Below are 15762 nucleotides of genomic sequence, written 5' to 3' on the forward strand. Positions count from 1 at the left end.
AAACAAAAATTATTTAAAAAAGTAAATGGCAGATAATATGACTTTTAGTCTTTCTTTAATATGACCTTTCAAAATACTAAAGTCAACAATCACAACACTAAATAGATTCACAGAGCACATGGAATAAGTCTCTTAGCTTCAAAGGATGGACGCAGATAGATATCTATAAACAAAGCCAGTAGGGACGAAAGAGACATTTCAAAATATTGCAGTATATAATAAGTTTTACAGTATTGTTTCTAAGCCATTACTTAGCTCTTTCTGGTCATAGTTGATAAATAGTTAAGGAGTTAAAAGACTGAAATAAGATTTCTTGGTAACTTAACTTACTTCTTATATTTAGTGTGAAAATTTTGGTAAACTTGGCGTCATCATTTTCTGCATGAAATATGTATTCTCCTGGCTGGTGTTTGTGGTTGCAGAACTTAGATATGCTGTTTGAAAAAGAATTAAAGACAGACTTAGCCCAATTCTTATAGGAGATGTTGAAATAATGTGTGCATGGATGGATGGGATCTCCCTCAAGACACTCATTCTCTCAAATTCAATGGACAAGGAGGTGTCTGTTGGCTAGACCCTTGCCACTCGAAGTGTGGTCTAGGGACAGGCAGTATCAGTACTTACATTATCTGGGAGCTTGTTAGGAATACAGAATCGCAGGCCCCAACCCAAACTACCGACTCAGAGTCTGCACTTTTTAAAAATGCCTTAAAACAGCATGTTTGTTATCTCAGCTTCTACAGGCCAGGAGTCTGGTGATTTGGGCAGGGCCTTCTGCTCAGCCTCACATGGTGGAAAGCAGTGTGTTGGCTGGCTGTGTGGCTTTATCTTCAAGCTCTTGTAAGGACATAGTGTGATTCCACGCCCCCTCAGGTTGTTGGCAGAATTCATTTACCTGTGACTATATGATAGAAGTCCCTATTTTCTTGCTAGCTATTGGCTGGGGAGCCCTGCCGACTCCTTGAGAGCATCCTCAGGTCTTTGTCCTGCTCTACAGGCACTTCCCATCATAGATATTATTTTATTATTATTCTTCAAAGCTATCAGGAAAACCTATGTCTTTTTTTTTAATTGAATTTATTGGGGTACAGGTTTCAGGTATGTAGTTCAATAAAACATCATCTGCACACCACATCAGTCTGCACTTTAAGATGATATCCATGTGATTCATATGCAAATTAAAAGTTGTGACTCACTGATCTAGGCCGGGGTTTCTCCGAGAAACAAGAAGGTTCTAGCCCTTCCAGTTCTATACATTCTAGACTAATTCAACTTACCAGAAATATGGAAAAACCGCTGTAGGTGAAGGAGCCCATAACTTCCTTGCTTCCTAAAAGAATGGCTCTCTGGCACTGGTCCAAAGCAAAACCTATGACCAACCCTTGACTTAAATAGCATTTAATAGCGATGAAGGCTTAAATCAACCGAGTGTGCACAAAATCGTTGGGTGGTCTCAGCAGGCTCCACTTGGAGTGCTCATCAACCACTCAACACATTAAAAATTTGTTTTTATTGATTGATTATAGAAAGGAAAGAAGAGAGAGAGAAACATCAATTTGTTGTTCCACTTATTTATGCACTCATTGGTTGATTCTCGTATGTGCCCTGACTGGCAATCACAACCTTGGTGTATCGGGACGATGCTCTAAACAACTGAGCTACCTGGCCAGGGCTCAACACATTTTGACATAGAGAACAGACCATGGGAGTTATCCATCATATCCACCATGGATATGGGATGCTGGCTATTGTAGGAGGATATGGGATAGATAGGAGAGGTAGGAGAATGAAGGCATGCTGAATATGCCTTTATGCATTGAAAATAAAAAGTTTCCCTTAGATTAAAAAACAATCTAAGGCTTTTTCAGAGGTTATTTAACTTGACTTCCACTATGCAGCCTACTTGGAGTTAAAGAAAAGATTACATGTGGGCAGGGTAGAGATGCAAACAGGGACCCAGAGTGGGACCAGTCATCAACTAGGAGCTCTATGAAAGCAAAAGACATAAAACATGGCTCCTGTCCTCAAAGACATTATCCAGGTAGGCGGACAAAGCCTACATAAGCAGAGTAGTCATAATAGAGGCCAATATAGATGAGCCAAGTTCTAATGGCTTCATAGAAGTGGGACTTAAGCTAGGTCTGCATGGATAAGTTAGTTTTAATGAGAGAGCAAAAGAAAAGACATCCGAGGAGGCAAGGACAGGACTTAAGACATCAGATGGAAATTCATACGGGCACAAAGGAGAGTAAGGGGAAACCAATGGACTGAGCAGAGGCACTCCTTGGGATGTGGTAGCAAAGAGGGTTAAATGAGTAGGAGGGAGGCAATGATCAAGGACCTTGAAAACCCAGCTGAATTAATTAGACGTGAAGAACACAGAAGATGCTATAATTCCTGAACAAAGGAGAAGTATCAGAAACAGTGTTTTAATTTAGACTGATGGCATAAGAAAAGCTTATTGGAGAGAGGCAGTTGTTGTAACCCAGGCAGCCATTTATTCATGCATGCATTCATTCATTCTACCATCATTGTTAGAGCCTATTTGGGGGTAGAACCAGTAATATATACAATAGTGAGTTAGAAAAAATAGATTTCTATTTTCACAGAATTTACAGTTTAGTTTGGTGGTAAAGGCAGACAAGTCAACTAGCAGTTAAAGTATAATGTGGGAAGTCATAGCAGAGGAGAAAAAAAAGTTCAGATTTGAATACAGCATGAAAAGATGAGTGCTGCCTAAGGCAGGGAAATGGGAAAGAAGAGGGAAGATAAGACCCAAGAGACAACCAGAAAAAAGAAAAAAAAGAGAGAATGCAGGTGTTTTGGATATGGAGAGGAAGGAGAGCACAGAACAGCAGTTAATGCCTAAGATTCAAGTGGTACAGCTAGCAACTGATGAGCAGTGTGGAGTCTGTGTTTATAATACCATGTTGTGCATCTTGAACTCTGAAGCCAAAGGTAATTCTGAGTGTTGCAGTGAGAGAATTTCTTGCTCTGACCTATCAAGTGAGCATTTAACACATTTTTTGTCTGCCTTGTTAACAAGAAGGCTGAAGTAAAAAGGAGGGGGGGGGGTGTGGGGGTGCCACAAGCGAAAAAGGGGGAGGGGAATAAGTACAAACTGCCAGTTATAAAATTAATCACAGGGATATAAAGTACAGCACAGGGAATAGAATCAGTAATGTGCAATAACTATGTGTGGTGTCAGATGGGTACCTAGGCTTATCATGATGACCACTTCATAAGGTATATAAATGTCAAAAACTGATGTAAACCTGAAATTAATATAATATAGCATATCAACTGTAATTTAAAAATAAATGTAAAAAACAAAGTAATAAGGGAATTCTCATCCTGACCTACATCTGGACAATAAGAAGGAAATGATTGGTGAAGTGGTAGGAAAATTGGGGGAAAGTCAAATTATACCATTAGGGAAAAAAGTCAGTATGTGATTTTCAGACTTTAGGAAGACAGAGTTTAAATGGTCCAAGAAGAGAAAGATGTGAACCTTTATAAAGGAAAATGTAATTCTCACTGAAAAATAACCAAAGATCCTGAAAAGGAATGAGAGAGGAGACAAAAAGAAGTCATGTGGCTAGCCAGGGACCATGCCAAAAGCACCAATCAATTTAATAGAAAAAAAAATTACCAGTACAACTATTGATTGTCATGTGGCCTAAATCAAAATGTTTTGTAAACTATTTCCCTCTTAAGTCTTTTGTACTGTCTTCCTGGAGTATGCCTGACCATGGTATCAAATAGATAGCATCTCACATGGTCTCACTCTTACAGGTAGAAAAGTGGTCACATAAACAGTTTGAACACAAAGGTGAACATCCAGGTCATTTCAAACTGCTTGCCTTCCTGTTTATGACAATCAGTCCCAGCAATAGAAATAACTGCGTTGAAGGCCCTGGCCAGTTGGCTCAGTGGATAGAGCATTAGCCCAGTGTGCAGACGTCCCAGGCTCAATCTCTGGTCAGGGCACACATGAGAAGTGACAGTCTGCTTCTCTTCCCTTCCTTTTCTGCTTTCTCTCTCTCTTCCCCTCCTGCAGTCAGTGGCTTGATTGGTTTGAGCACTGGCTCCAGGCACGGAGGATAGCTTGGTTGGTCTGAGTATCAGCCCCAGAGGAGGTTGCCAGGTGGACCCTGTTCAGGGCACATGTGGGAGTCTGTCTCTCTATCTCCCCTCCTCTCACTAAAAAGAAAGGAAGAAAGAAAGAAGAAGGAGAGAAGAGAAGAGAAGAGAAGAGAAGAGAAGAGAAGAGAAGAGAAGAGAAGAGAAGAGAAGAGAAGAGAAGAGAAGAGAGAACTGCATTGCTGAACCTCCTCTGGAAATTCCAAAGGGACTAACCGATGAGGTGACTGAGAGATTCAAAGCTTCCTCTTCCCCCTGGTGTTTTTCTAAAAACGGCCAGCTGGCATGAGACTGGAGGTGAAGGAGCTGGAATTTACAATGACCAAATGTCTTGATGACTAAGAAGATATATTCTCATTACAACTATGAAAAAGGTTTTCTCTTCTGTACAATTAAAAGGCAGGTCATTTTTATTTTCCATTTAGTGCCTCGAGGGAGGAGTTAAGAAAGGGCAGACTCTTTCTAGTGGCTCAGGGAGTAGTTTCGTGATAAAGAATACTTTACTCATAGAACAAGGAACCATCAAAGTCAAATCAGCATGCCAAGAATAATACAGCGGGCACCGGGACGATGGGCGCTGCTGGAACTGGACATGGGAGGGCTGGCCAGGCTGAGGCAGCCCACAGCTCTGAAACACCCAAGCAGGACGCGGTGACCCTGTCTTCCTCAGACTGGAGGAGTTTCTGAGGAGGCCGATGGAGAGCCTTCCAGTGGAAATTACTAAAAATTATATAATTTTAATACTTTGTGTTTTTTTTTCACAAAACTAGAAGAGCTAAGGTAGATTTGTCTGTAATTCAGTCTGTAGAGATAAGGTATTATGCAAAGCAACAGATGAAATAGCCTGGAACCCTTTCTCAAGACGAGGCTCTCAGACTGCTGAAAAGTTACAGTTTAATAAAGTGTAAACACACAAAGGCAAGCCCTCATCAACTCTGGGGTCATATTTGGGGAAGTAAATTGGAGAAACGAAGCTGTGACAGGGGAAGCTGAAAGCCTTCCAGCACACACACCATGACCACATCAAAGCCCTCTCAGGAGTATGTTATTACACAGACCTTTCCGTTATATATGAACACTCGGATCATCTCTTGCAACAGTAAAATACTGTACTTCACAAAGTGCAGTTTGATTAAATTGTTGAATGTAGATGAGGAAAGGATGCTTACTGAACTAGTCTGAGTTTACTGGTAAATTTGAAACTTTTTACGATAACAAGTTGAATAGAACTCAGATGACAATTTAGTCTGCCATCCCCCATCTCAACACATAGCCTCCTGTGGAAAGCAAAATACATTTTGCTAGAGCACTAGTGTTCCTTTTTTGTTGTTGTTCATCTTTTATGCAACACTTTGATCACCTTTTTCATGAAGAAGGAGACACCATTTTCCCTTTGTATTAAGTGTCTATCACCCCTTGTGCATCATTATCACAAGCAAACACTATAGCTCTTCAAGAACTTTTTCAAATAAAATGAACACTGATTGCTGGGTGTTGTGACAAGTGTCATGTGTGTGGTCCCTGAAGTGCAAAGAAGATGCAGTGACTCATCTTTGGTCCAGGCTATGCACTTTGAGCTGCTTTCCAGAGGTGACAACGATTCATTCAATTATTAAACACCCCTTGACTGAAGGACGCATTACACAAAAATAGAGAAATAACAGAGAGCCCATCCCTGTGGAGCTCATAAATTCACTGGTAAGATTCAACATACAAAGAATTTAACCATATCATCAGGTCATGGCGAATGAGAGGTAGAAAACACTGTGGAAATCAGGATCTACCCTGATTCATTCATTTGGCTAGTTATTATAAGATAAATACTTGGAGTCAGAAGTATAGATTGTGATCATAAAATGAAACTAATTTAATTAGCCTACTAGATTGGCCCATGACCCACATATCAAAGACATGGTCCTCTAATCAGTGAACTGTAAAATCTTAAGAGGTTGTATGAGATGTCATCAGCACAGTTAGCAATGATTTCCCAGGTGGCCTCTTAACTGTGCCTGTGTAAATTTGAGGGGAGTGGATGGGGGAGAAGCATTATGTTATTCACCCTGTAGCCCCACAGAGCATCAAACTCATCAAGGAGATATTAAGGGAATACTAGTTGAATTAAATTGAATTGGTTTTTGCATCTCTGAATCAGGTTAAAAAGAGAATCCCACAACGCCGGGTGATTCTCTGACACTGGATCACAATACAAAGGGCAGGCAAAGTGACAGCTCTGATAGCTTTCTGAACACAGCCTGTGGGAGTCAGTTCGACTAGGAAGAGGGGCTGAATCTTGGCCTGCTACTTTCATGTTTGATGATTTAGAAAAAAGGTCTGATGACAATGGGGTGAGCCCTCCAAGGCAGTGGTTCTTAACCACAGGCAATTTTTTCCTCACCAGGGGAGGTTTGGCAATGTGTCTGGAGATAATTTTGGTTGTCACAATTGGGGGTCATGGTGCTACTGACATCCAGTGAGTGGAGGCCAGGGATGCTGTTAAACACCCTAAATGCACAGGACAGGCCCTCAGAACAAATCGTCATCCAGCCCAAGATGTTAATGGTGCCACCATTGAGAAGTCCTGAGTTCGGGGATGCATTTGAGTCAGCACACGGGCCTCGGAGGAAGACACAGTGACTCTCAGTCACAGTCTAGCCCGAAACTAAGTGGCATAGGATTCATTTTAATACATGTGAGGTGTCATATTGTAGAAAATACAAGAAAGGCCCTGGCTGGCTCACTCAGTTGGTTAAGAGCGTCATCACAAGATCGCAAAGTTGTGGATTCGATCCCCAGTCAGGGCACACACAGGAAGCAACCAAGGAAGGCACGACTGAGTGGAGCAGCGAGTGAGTGCTTCCTTCCCTACCCCTCTCCCTCCCTGCCTCTCTCTGTCTGTCTACAAATCAATAAAAAAATTAAGCCCTGGCCGGATAGCTCGGTTGGTTGGAGCATCATCCCAGAGCATGGAGGTTGCTGGTTTGATCCCTGGTCAGGGGATAAACAAGAGCAGCTCAATGTTCCTGTCTCTCTGTCTCTCTCCCGGTCTTAAAAAAAAGAAAAGGAAAGGAAAGAAAAGAAAAGAAAGAAAAAAAAGAGAGAAAGAAAATACAAGAATAAAAGTTCTTTATTTTTCAAAGAAGAAATGAAGAATCCCTCTCATAAAAGAACCTCAGCTATAGTTGTACAATCCCCAGGAAAACAGATTTTTCCTTTAGCATTGATTATTGGGCTATTTCTGCACCTATTTTTTTTTAAAAACAAATCCAATACACTGATAGGTAATGTTTTCCCGTTTTTAAGGCACTTCAATTCCTCAGTCCTCTGCAAACATGCTGAGAAGAGTCAGTGTACTCACCACAGCAGGCACTCTCAAATAGGAAGTTACAATCTGGTGACTCAGAAAGCACCACAGAACCTTGCTCAAACTAAAAGGATTCTTTCCTTTTTTCATGTGGGGGGTGACACTGTCTGAACTGATTTTAAAACTCTCTGTTAGTGTGTCTTCACATCTGCCATCTTCAATGTCAAGCCAGTGACCCATGAACTCCAATACAAAGCTGCTTCTCTTTTAGGGCGATGATAAGAGCTGTGCTAAGACTGAGGTGAGCCTGGAGCTCATGCTGTCTCACCTGTACCCATCATCAAGGCCACTCTGTTCACAAGGAAATAATTTTCGAGAGAAGGTCCATGTACATCTGATTTGTGGGTATGCTTTAAACCTGACAGAAAAACAAAACTCTTCATACTGGTCAATTTCATAGTTTTCACTTGTTTTGGAAGCATTTATAAATCCTTTTTCTGCAAAAAAAATAAAATAAAATAAATTATTAATTAGATAATGAGATCCACATGGAAATATATTAATAACATAAATACATTTTCCTTCATCAGTTTAATGCAAGAAAATTCATGCTGCAGGTCAGATATGCTAGTGTAAGAAATACATAACTCTGCAGTTATAAGACTGAGCTCCTCACCTTCTGGGGTCAAGATTCCTCTGAAAATTGGATGCAAATAACTGACTCTCTTCCCCCAAGGAATGTATTAATGCACCTGTAGAGTTTAGACAGTTTCAAAAGGTGGAAGGAGCTCCCCAGCCCAGCTGACCATGTTCAGAGTAGGAGTCCTCAGTCAGCCCACTGCTCTCACTGACGCAGCCCACATCACATAACCTCAGGGCACAATACAATCTAGCCAGCAATATTCACATGGCTTCCTGTAGACCAGTTTCTTATCAGTGTGATAAGGAAATCACTTCATTTCTTAGCATGTTCCTTACAGCTGATCTGAAATTACTCACAGCATGATTATTTTCAAATCCTCCAGAGCCCACCCAAAGTTCAACACATCCAGGTGTTGTTCTGCATCTCTCACTCATTTACTGCCCTCTCAGCTCTCAGAACAAGCATTTATTAACGGCCTGCTTTGTGTTGGGCTCTGCTAATTTCTGGGACTACAAGGAGAGAAGGAATTACTCCTGTCCTTAAGAAATTTACAGCCTACTAGAAGACAAAATCCCACAAATGGTCACATTTACAATGGAGTAAGTAGCAAGACAGTGACATTCAAGCAGGTTTGGTTTAACTGGCAAAGGAAGGGAGTAGATGGCTTATGTTTGCGAAGTGATCCTGATTCAGTGTCTTTTCTCAGCTTTTAACACCAACATTATACTGGAATCAGAATTCACAGCACACATATCACAGTCTACACCAATGCGACTACTAACATGAATAAAGGTTGCTTGAGCAGCCTGCATTACCTACGACAGTGACCAAAGCTGACTGACTGGGATGCTCGGAAGAGGAACAAGTGTAATATCCAGTGTCGTTTCTTCCCACTGATGATACAAAAGCAAACAGAATCCGTATCATAGTTCTGTTTGTAGAATAGGCGCTCATCTCAAAGTAGCTGCCCTAGGTTTTAATAAAACAAAATGAATTTAATGATTTCAGCCTGGATTTATGGAGTCCCTGTTTCCGCATTTTCAAAATGCAAAGTCGTCCCGTTACCTTTTCCAGCGTTTTATCTTGCAATTCCCATCTGAGCCCGAATCTGTGGTTTACATGGATGGCTTTGCACCTGATCCACAAAGGTTCCCCCACTTTAAGGAATAATTGTGGCAATGTGGTCTGAGGAATCTGATCTAGATCTAGAAGATGAAAACATCCCAAGTAAGAAAAAAATGTGATTTTTTTTCCTACCGCAAAACATATGCTGAACATTATGAAGAACAAAGATTTTTATATCATTTTAAATGTTACGAACTTTTTATCTTAGTAATCTTTAAAAATTAATACACTGGCCCTGGCCAGTTGGCTCAGTGGTAGAGCGTCAGCCTGGCGTGCGGAAGTCCCGGTTCGATTCCCGGCCAGGGCACACAGGAGAAGCGCCCATCTGCTTCTCCACCCCTCCCCTTCTCCTTTCTCTCTGTCTCTCTCTTCCCCTCCTGCAGCCAAGGCTCCATTGGAGCAAAGTTGACCTGGGCACTGAGGATGGCTCTGTGGCCTCTGCCTCAGGCGCTAGAGTGGCTCTGGTCGCAATAGAGCGACGCCCCGGGTGGGCAGAGCATCGCCCCCTGGTGGGCGTGCCAGGTGGATCCCGGTTGGGCACATGCGGGAGTCTGTCTGACTGCCTCCCCATTCCCAGCTTCAGAAAAATACAAAAAAAAAAAAAAATTAATACACTAATTAAGACATTTTATTTTTTATTAAGTCTTGTAGCACTTACAGAATCCATGCTATTACATTGAAACTGCTATAAAGGGACCATAGAATTTCTGAAGTTGGAAGATTACCTGAATGGTCACTGTTAGTGACAGATTGTTTTGAAGGAGTAGCCACTGAACATAGAAATATATCATATTATGGTCTTACCTATTGTGAACAGCTTGGTACATTCCCTGCCCAGTTCATTTCTTGCACAGCACCTTATGTCTGTTCCAAACAACTGATGAAGTACGCTTTCCTCCTTTGTAACAACTGCTGAATTTTCTCCTTTACAACTACAATTAGAAAAGAAAGTGCCATTTGACTAAATAGGTTTTAAAATTGCAAATGAATTGATTCAGGAGAAGAACAGAGTTCCAGGTTCTACAACCTGTTTTGCTGAAAGCCTGTTGAAGAGTGCAAAGGAGAGAGCAGGTCAAAGGCAAACATAAACCCACATCTATGATTTCAGTGGAGTTCCTAGGAAACTAGTTACTCATTATCTTAACAATTAGAATAACACTTGGGAGAATGACATAATAAAACAGTCTCAAACTTTTTGTTTGGTGACTTCTTTGTTGTTGTTTAAAGAGAGAAAAAAATTGCCTGACAAATGTTGGCACAGTGGGTAGAGCGTCAACCTGGGTCACTGAGGTCCCAGGTTCCTAACCCCAAGGTCACTGGCTTGAGCAAGGGGTCACTGGCTCATTTGGAACCCCCTGGTCAAGGAACGTCTGAGAAGCAATCAATGAAAAACTAGAGTGATACAGCTATGATTTGATGCTTCTCATCTCTCTCCTTTCCTGCCTCCCTCTAAATAAATAAAAAGAACTGAGAAAGAAGACAGAAGTGGGAGGAGAAAGAGAAAGAAAAGGAAAGCATGATTAAGTTTTATAATACAGCTTAACAAGATAGGTAGCCCTTTTTTAAAAAGATTCTATATTTCAGCAGTTCTCAACCTGTGGGTCGCGACCCTGGCGGGGGTCGAACAACCAAAACACAGGGGTCGCCTAGAGCTACGTGAGGCTCAACATCCGCCCCTTCCACTGTCCCACTCCTCTTCTCCAGATGTCTGTGTGTCTGGGGTCCATTAGGCGACCCCTGTGTTTTGGTCCTTCGACTCCCGCCGGGGTCGCAACCCACAGGTTAAGAACCGCTGCTATATTTGTTTATTTTAGAGAAAAGAAAGAGAGAGAAAGGTGGGGGGAGGGAGCAGGAAGCATCAATTCATAGTTGATTCTCATATGTGCCTTGACCAGCAAGCGCAGGTTATGAACCAGTCACCTCAGCATTCCAGGTTGAAGCTTTATCCATTGCGCAACCACAGGTCAGGTCCCTTCTTTTTTTTTTCATTTTTTTTTTTTTTTTTCTGAAGCTAGAAACGGGGAGAGACAGTCAGACAGACTCCCGCATGCGCCCGACCGGGATCCACCCGTCACGCCCACCAGGGGGCGACGCTCTGCCCACCAGGGGGCGATGCTCTGCCCCTCCGGGGCGTCGCTCTGTTGCGACCAGAGCCACTCCAGCGCCTGGGGCAGAGGCCAAGGAGCCATCCCCAGCGCCCGGGCCATCTTTGCTCCAATGGAGCCTCCGCTGCGGGAGGGGGAAGAGAGAGACAGAAAGGAAGGAGAGGGGGAGGGGTGGAGAAGCAGATAGGCGCTTCTCCTGTGTGCCCTGGCCGGGAATCAAACCCGGGACTTCCGCACGCCAGGCCGACGCTCTACCACTGAGCCAACCGGCCAGGGCCTAGGTCCCTTTTTTTAAAAGACCAAGAATATTGCATTTTATTTTTATTGAACTTATTGGCGTGACATTGGTTAGTAAAATCATACAGGTTTCAGGTGTACACTTCTATAACACTTCGTGTACACTGCACTGTGCGTTCACCACTCCAAGTCAAGTCTCCTTTCATCACCATCTATCCCCCCTCTACGCTCTTCCACCTCCCCCACCCCCTTTTCCTCTTATAATAGATAGCTTTCCTTTGAGGCACAGAAGGGGACAAACAGCGAGAGGGAGAGAGGCAGAGCTGACAGGAGAGAGCCCAGGTGTCCTCCTGAGGGACATCAGCCAGTCAGCCACATCTCAGGCCTGGCACCTTCCCCTCTTCTCCCACAGCAGAGAAGGGACTTGGGTCTCTCCTGAGAGCTTCCCTAACCATCACCTTTCCCCAGGCAGGTGCAGCTTTTGAGTCTGTAGCATCACTTTTCTCCCTTTATCACTTGAGTCAGGTGTATTCTTTTCTTTGTTTATGCATCATTCCTTGAGGGCTTTTCTTCCTTATTATACTGAGGCAGAAGCTAGGAAAATTCCTTGGCAGGTGGAATGGGGAAACTGAGACGGACAACTGAACAAACTGGCCGAGCAACTTACAGCAGATAATAAATGCAGGGTCTTATCTTTCCTAACCAAGGACACTGAGGAGCAAATGATTTACACAGTCCAGACCTTGCCCAGGGCAGACCCATCTAGATGAGATCCCTCTTCAGTGACATTCTTTGAAGGTGACCCTAGCCCCTCTATATGCTCATTCTGATGACTCAGCACATTGAAGGACACTCCTGGAAAGCTGATGAATATTATGAGACCTCTCCTAAAATTCCTGCCTTTAGGAAACAGATAAAAATCTTCAAGATAAAGGAAGCTTCTTTGGAGCAGGCTGGCATCCCTTTTTTTCTCAGGCAGGTACTTTTTTCCTAAACTCTAAAGGTTCCAATGAGACTTGCAACCAGGGGAGCAGTGGGCAGTGGCAGCTTGTCACAGGCCTACCCCCTGAACTTGTTTCCAAGGACCCTTTTCTCTAACTTTCCGTAGAGCTAACAGCAGCCCTGCTTTGGCTCACTTCTGTTTTCTCAGTGAGTTCATGTAGCCCAGCGTGGCTCACTTTCCTTTAACATTTCTAGAGCTCCAAAGTAGCCCCACCTAGTCTCTCTCATGTTGCTTTTTTTATCCTAAGCCCTTCCTCGTTCACTGTCCCCCAGCTCTAATAAACGCACTCTCACCATCACCTGGACTTGCACTGTGAAATCTTTTCTGCATGAAGTCGAGAACCCACACTCTACAGGCCAGCCAGAGGCAGACCTGCTCTGTGCTGGTCCCTTTCTAGTGACTATAAGACACCAATAAGTTGAGTTCATTGTAGGAATTTTGGAAAATTTAGGAAAAAAATAGAAAGAAAAGAGTTTTAAATTATCCAAATTTTAGTGTGTAGCTTTTTAAATTTTAGTTGTTGTTTATGCTCACATGATATATATATCCACAAGTAATCTCTTTTACTTTTCCATCTAAAAGCTTGGGATCACATGCATATCATTTTTAACCTGATTTCTTTTTCTCATCTTTATTATATATATTTTTAGATTTTATTTATTGTTTTTAAAGAAGAAAGAGAGAGAGAAAAGGGGGAGGAGTAGGAAACATTACTTTGTAGTAGTTGCTTTTCATATGTGCCTTGACTGGGCAAGCCCAGGCTTTCAGACCTATAACCTCAGCATTCCAGGTCGATGCTTTATCCACTGCGCCACCACAGGTCAGGTCTTTTTCTCCTCTTTAGTTCTATTTTTCAATAAGTTGTTCATTAAATATTAATTAATTCAAACTGTGGGAATTATTACTTTGTGAAAACTTAGTTATGGCATATTCAAAAAACAAACGTAAGCAGTTATATGGTACTTACTATCTGCCAGGCACTGTTCTCTGTGTTTTGAAATTTTCAGTTCATTTAATCACCACAGCAATCTTATAAGGTAAGTAACATTACCATCCCCATTCTTCCAATGAGAAAGGAGAGGTTAAGTAACATGCCGAAGGCCACGCAGATAGTAAGCAAACCGGGGTTCAAACGCAGGCTAGATTTTATGTCCTTAAACAATCCTACCAACTTGCTCTTCCAAAAGAAACAGAACATTCACACATTAAGCATTTATTCACAGGGAATTTCTTATTATAAGTAATGATACACTAAAATCCATACCTTTTCCCTCAACCAGTACTCAGGGAGCTAACAATCCTATAACTTAGAAGAGTTTTTACTTGGGTTGTGTCCAGGCAGAACCCTGCAGTTGAGTGATGTAACATGGGAGAATTCTAAAAGGTCTCCTTATTAAAACAGCCCCCTTCTCTGGAAACTCCATGCTAACCATCCTCTAAGTAGCCAAAGTTTCCTGTTAACATGGTGACAAGTTCAACTGTACATGTAGTATGATGTCAGCTGTATTAGAAAAAGACCAAATATGTAAAAATCATAGCCATTATCTCTGTATACATGTCATACCTTTCACTCTGTGAATTGCAAAACACCCATTCTATGGTTGGTTCTGGAATGCTATCAGATATGCAGACCAGGGCATCCTGATTTTCCATTTTTCTGAAGTATGGTCTCCTTAATGTGTAGAGCAGTGTATCTGAAGCATCAGAAATTATTAACATTTTAATATTTTAGCAATAATTGTCTTAACAGCCCCCTCAAAAAAGTTCTACAGCATTAAGAAAAGCTAGTATTTTATACCATAGCAGTGTCTTCTGATCCATTCTTTTTTTTTAATGATTTTATTTTTTTTAATGGGGCGACATCAATAAATCAGGATACATATATTCAAAGATAACATATCCAGGTTATCTTGCCATTCAATTATGTTGCATACCCATCACCCAAAGTCGGATTGTCCTCTGTCACCTTCTATCTAGTTTTCTTTGTGCCCCTCCCCCTCCCCCTTTCCCTCTCCCTCTCCCCCCTCCCCCTGTAACCACCACACTCTTATCAATGTCTCTTAGTCTCACTTTTATGTCCCACTGACGTATGGAATAATGCAGTTCCTGTTTTTTTCTGATTTACTTATTTCACTTCATATAATGTTATTCTGATCCATTCTTAATATGTATAATAACATAACCCCTCTTCACCAACATATTAAATTCAGCTCTGGCTGAAATGCCAACTTTAGCATTTATGCCCTTAGCCAGTTTCTTTGAGCATTTTTTAACTCCAAAGATAACTGAAGACAAGTGGAGTGAAGCCATGTGAAAATAAAAATATTGATACTTATAGGAGAAGAAAACCTGGACATAAAGTTTAAAACCCATACTTATATAGTGTAAAGCCCACCTTTCTTCCTATAATTTTATCTAGATGTTGTTTAAATGTACAAATTTAGAAATGTAGAAGTATAATATGATACTGTCAGAACTGGAACTAAATAATATTTAATGTCAACTGCAACTGGAAAAAAAATAAAAAGAACTGGAACTGAATTGAGCTCAGTCTAGCCTTCCTGCTCCCGCTGGGCCCTCACAGCCTGCCCTCCCCCTGGCCACTCCCACAACACTGAATGTATAAACTTTCTTTCTACTTGTTTGGACCTCTCTAGGGACAGGAGTTCACTACCTCCCTGAGTAGAGCCTTCTATTTTCCAACAACCTTTTTTTTCTAAAGAAAGTTTCCCTATGCTAAATTCCAATTTCCCATTTTATAATAAATTTTATCTTAGGTATTATATAATACTTTATATATGTGTGTGTGTGTGTGCGCGCGTGTGTGCGCGCATACATATATTATATACACAAAATAACATATGCAGTGTTAACTTTGGAGCTTAATAATAAAACTAAAACTCATACCTAGCTAATAACCTGAATATTAATAACACCTGTGAATCCACTTTTATACTTCTCCCCATTTCCCAACCCAAGGTAACCTTTACTCTGATTTTTTTGTTTATCATTCTCATACTTTTAAAACTGTTTCACTACATAGACATGTGGCCCTAAACAATATATTTGTTTCTTTGTTTTTGAGCATCAACAGAAGGTATCACTCAGGTCTCACACAACTTTATTTTTTCATCCAATCTTATGTTTTCAGTGCATCCATGGTTCTGCATTTAGCTACACTTCATTCATTTTCTTTTACTACTAC

The 15762-nt window shown here is 41.5% G+C and overlaps 1 protein-coding gene across 1 annotated transcript in view; it reads right to left on the reverse strand.

Annotated features, from left to right (window-relative positions):
- FLT3 (fms related receptor tyrosine kinase 3) overlaps nucleotides 1–15762 on the reverse strand; it is a 97137-nt gene that overhangs the window by 31726 nt on the left and 49649 nt on the right. Inside the window, exons 5-10 of the mRNA XM_066365827.1 lie at nucleotides 14122–14251; nucleotides 10017–10144; nucleotides 9153–9292; nucleotides 8903–9056; nucleotides 7773–7941; nucleotides 331–434 (exon numbers count right to left, since the gene is read on the reverse strand). Coding sequence (XP_066221924.1) covers nucleotides 331–434; nucleotides 7773–7941; nucleotides 8903–9056; nucleotides 9153–9292; nucleotides 10017–10144; nucleotides 14122–14251 — 825 coding nt within the window. The remainder of the gene's footprint in view (nucleotides 1–330; nucleotides 435–7772; nucleotides 7942–8902; nucleotides 9057–9152; nucleotides 9293–10016; nucleotides 10145–14121; nucleotides 14252–15762) is intronic.

The sequence above is a fragment of the Saccopteryx leptura genome, chromosome 2, assembly GCF_036850995.1.
Source record: "Saccopteryx leptura isolate mSacLep1 chromosome 2, mSacLep1_pri_phased_curated, whole genome shotgun sequence".
Taxonomy (NCBI): Eukaryota; Metazoa; Chordata; class Mammalia; order Chiroptera; family Emballonuridae; genus Saccopteryx; species Saccopteryx leptura.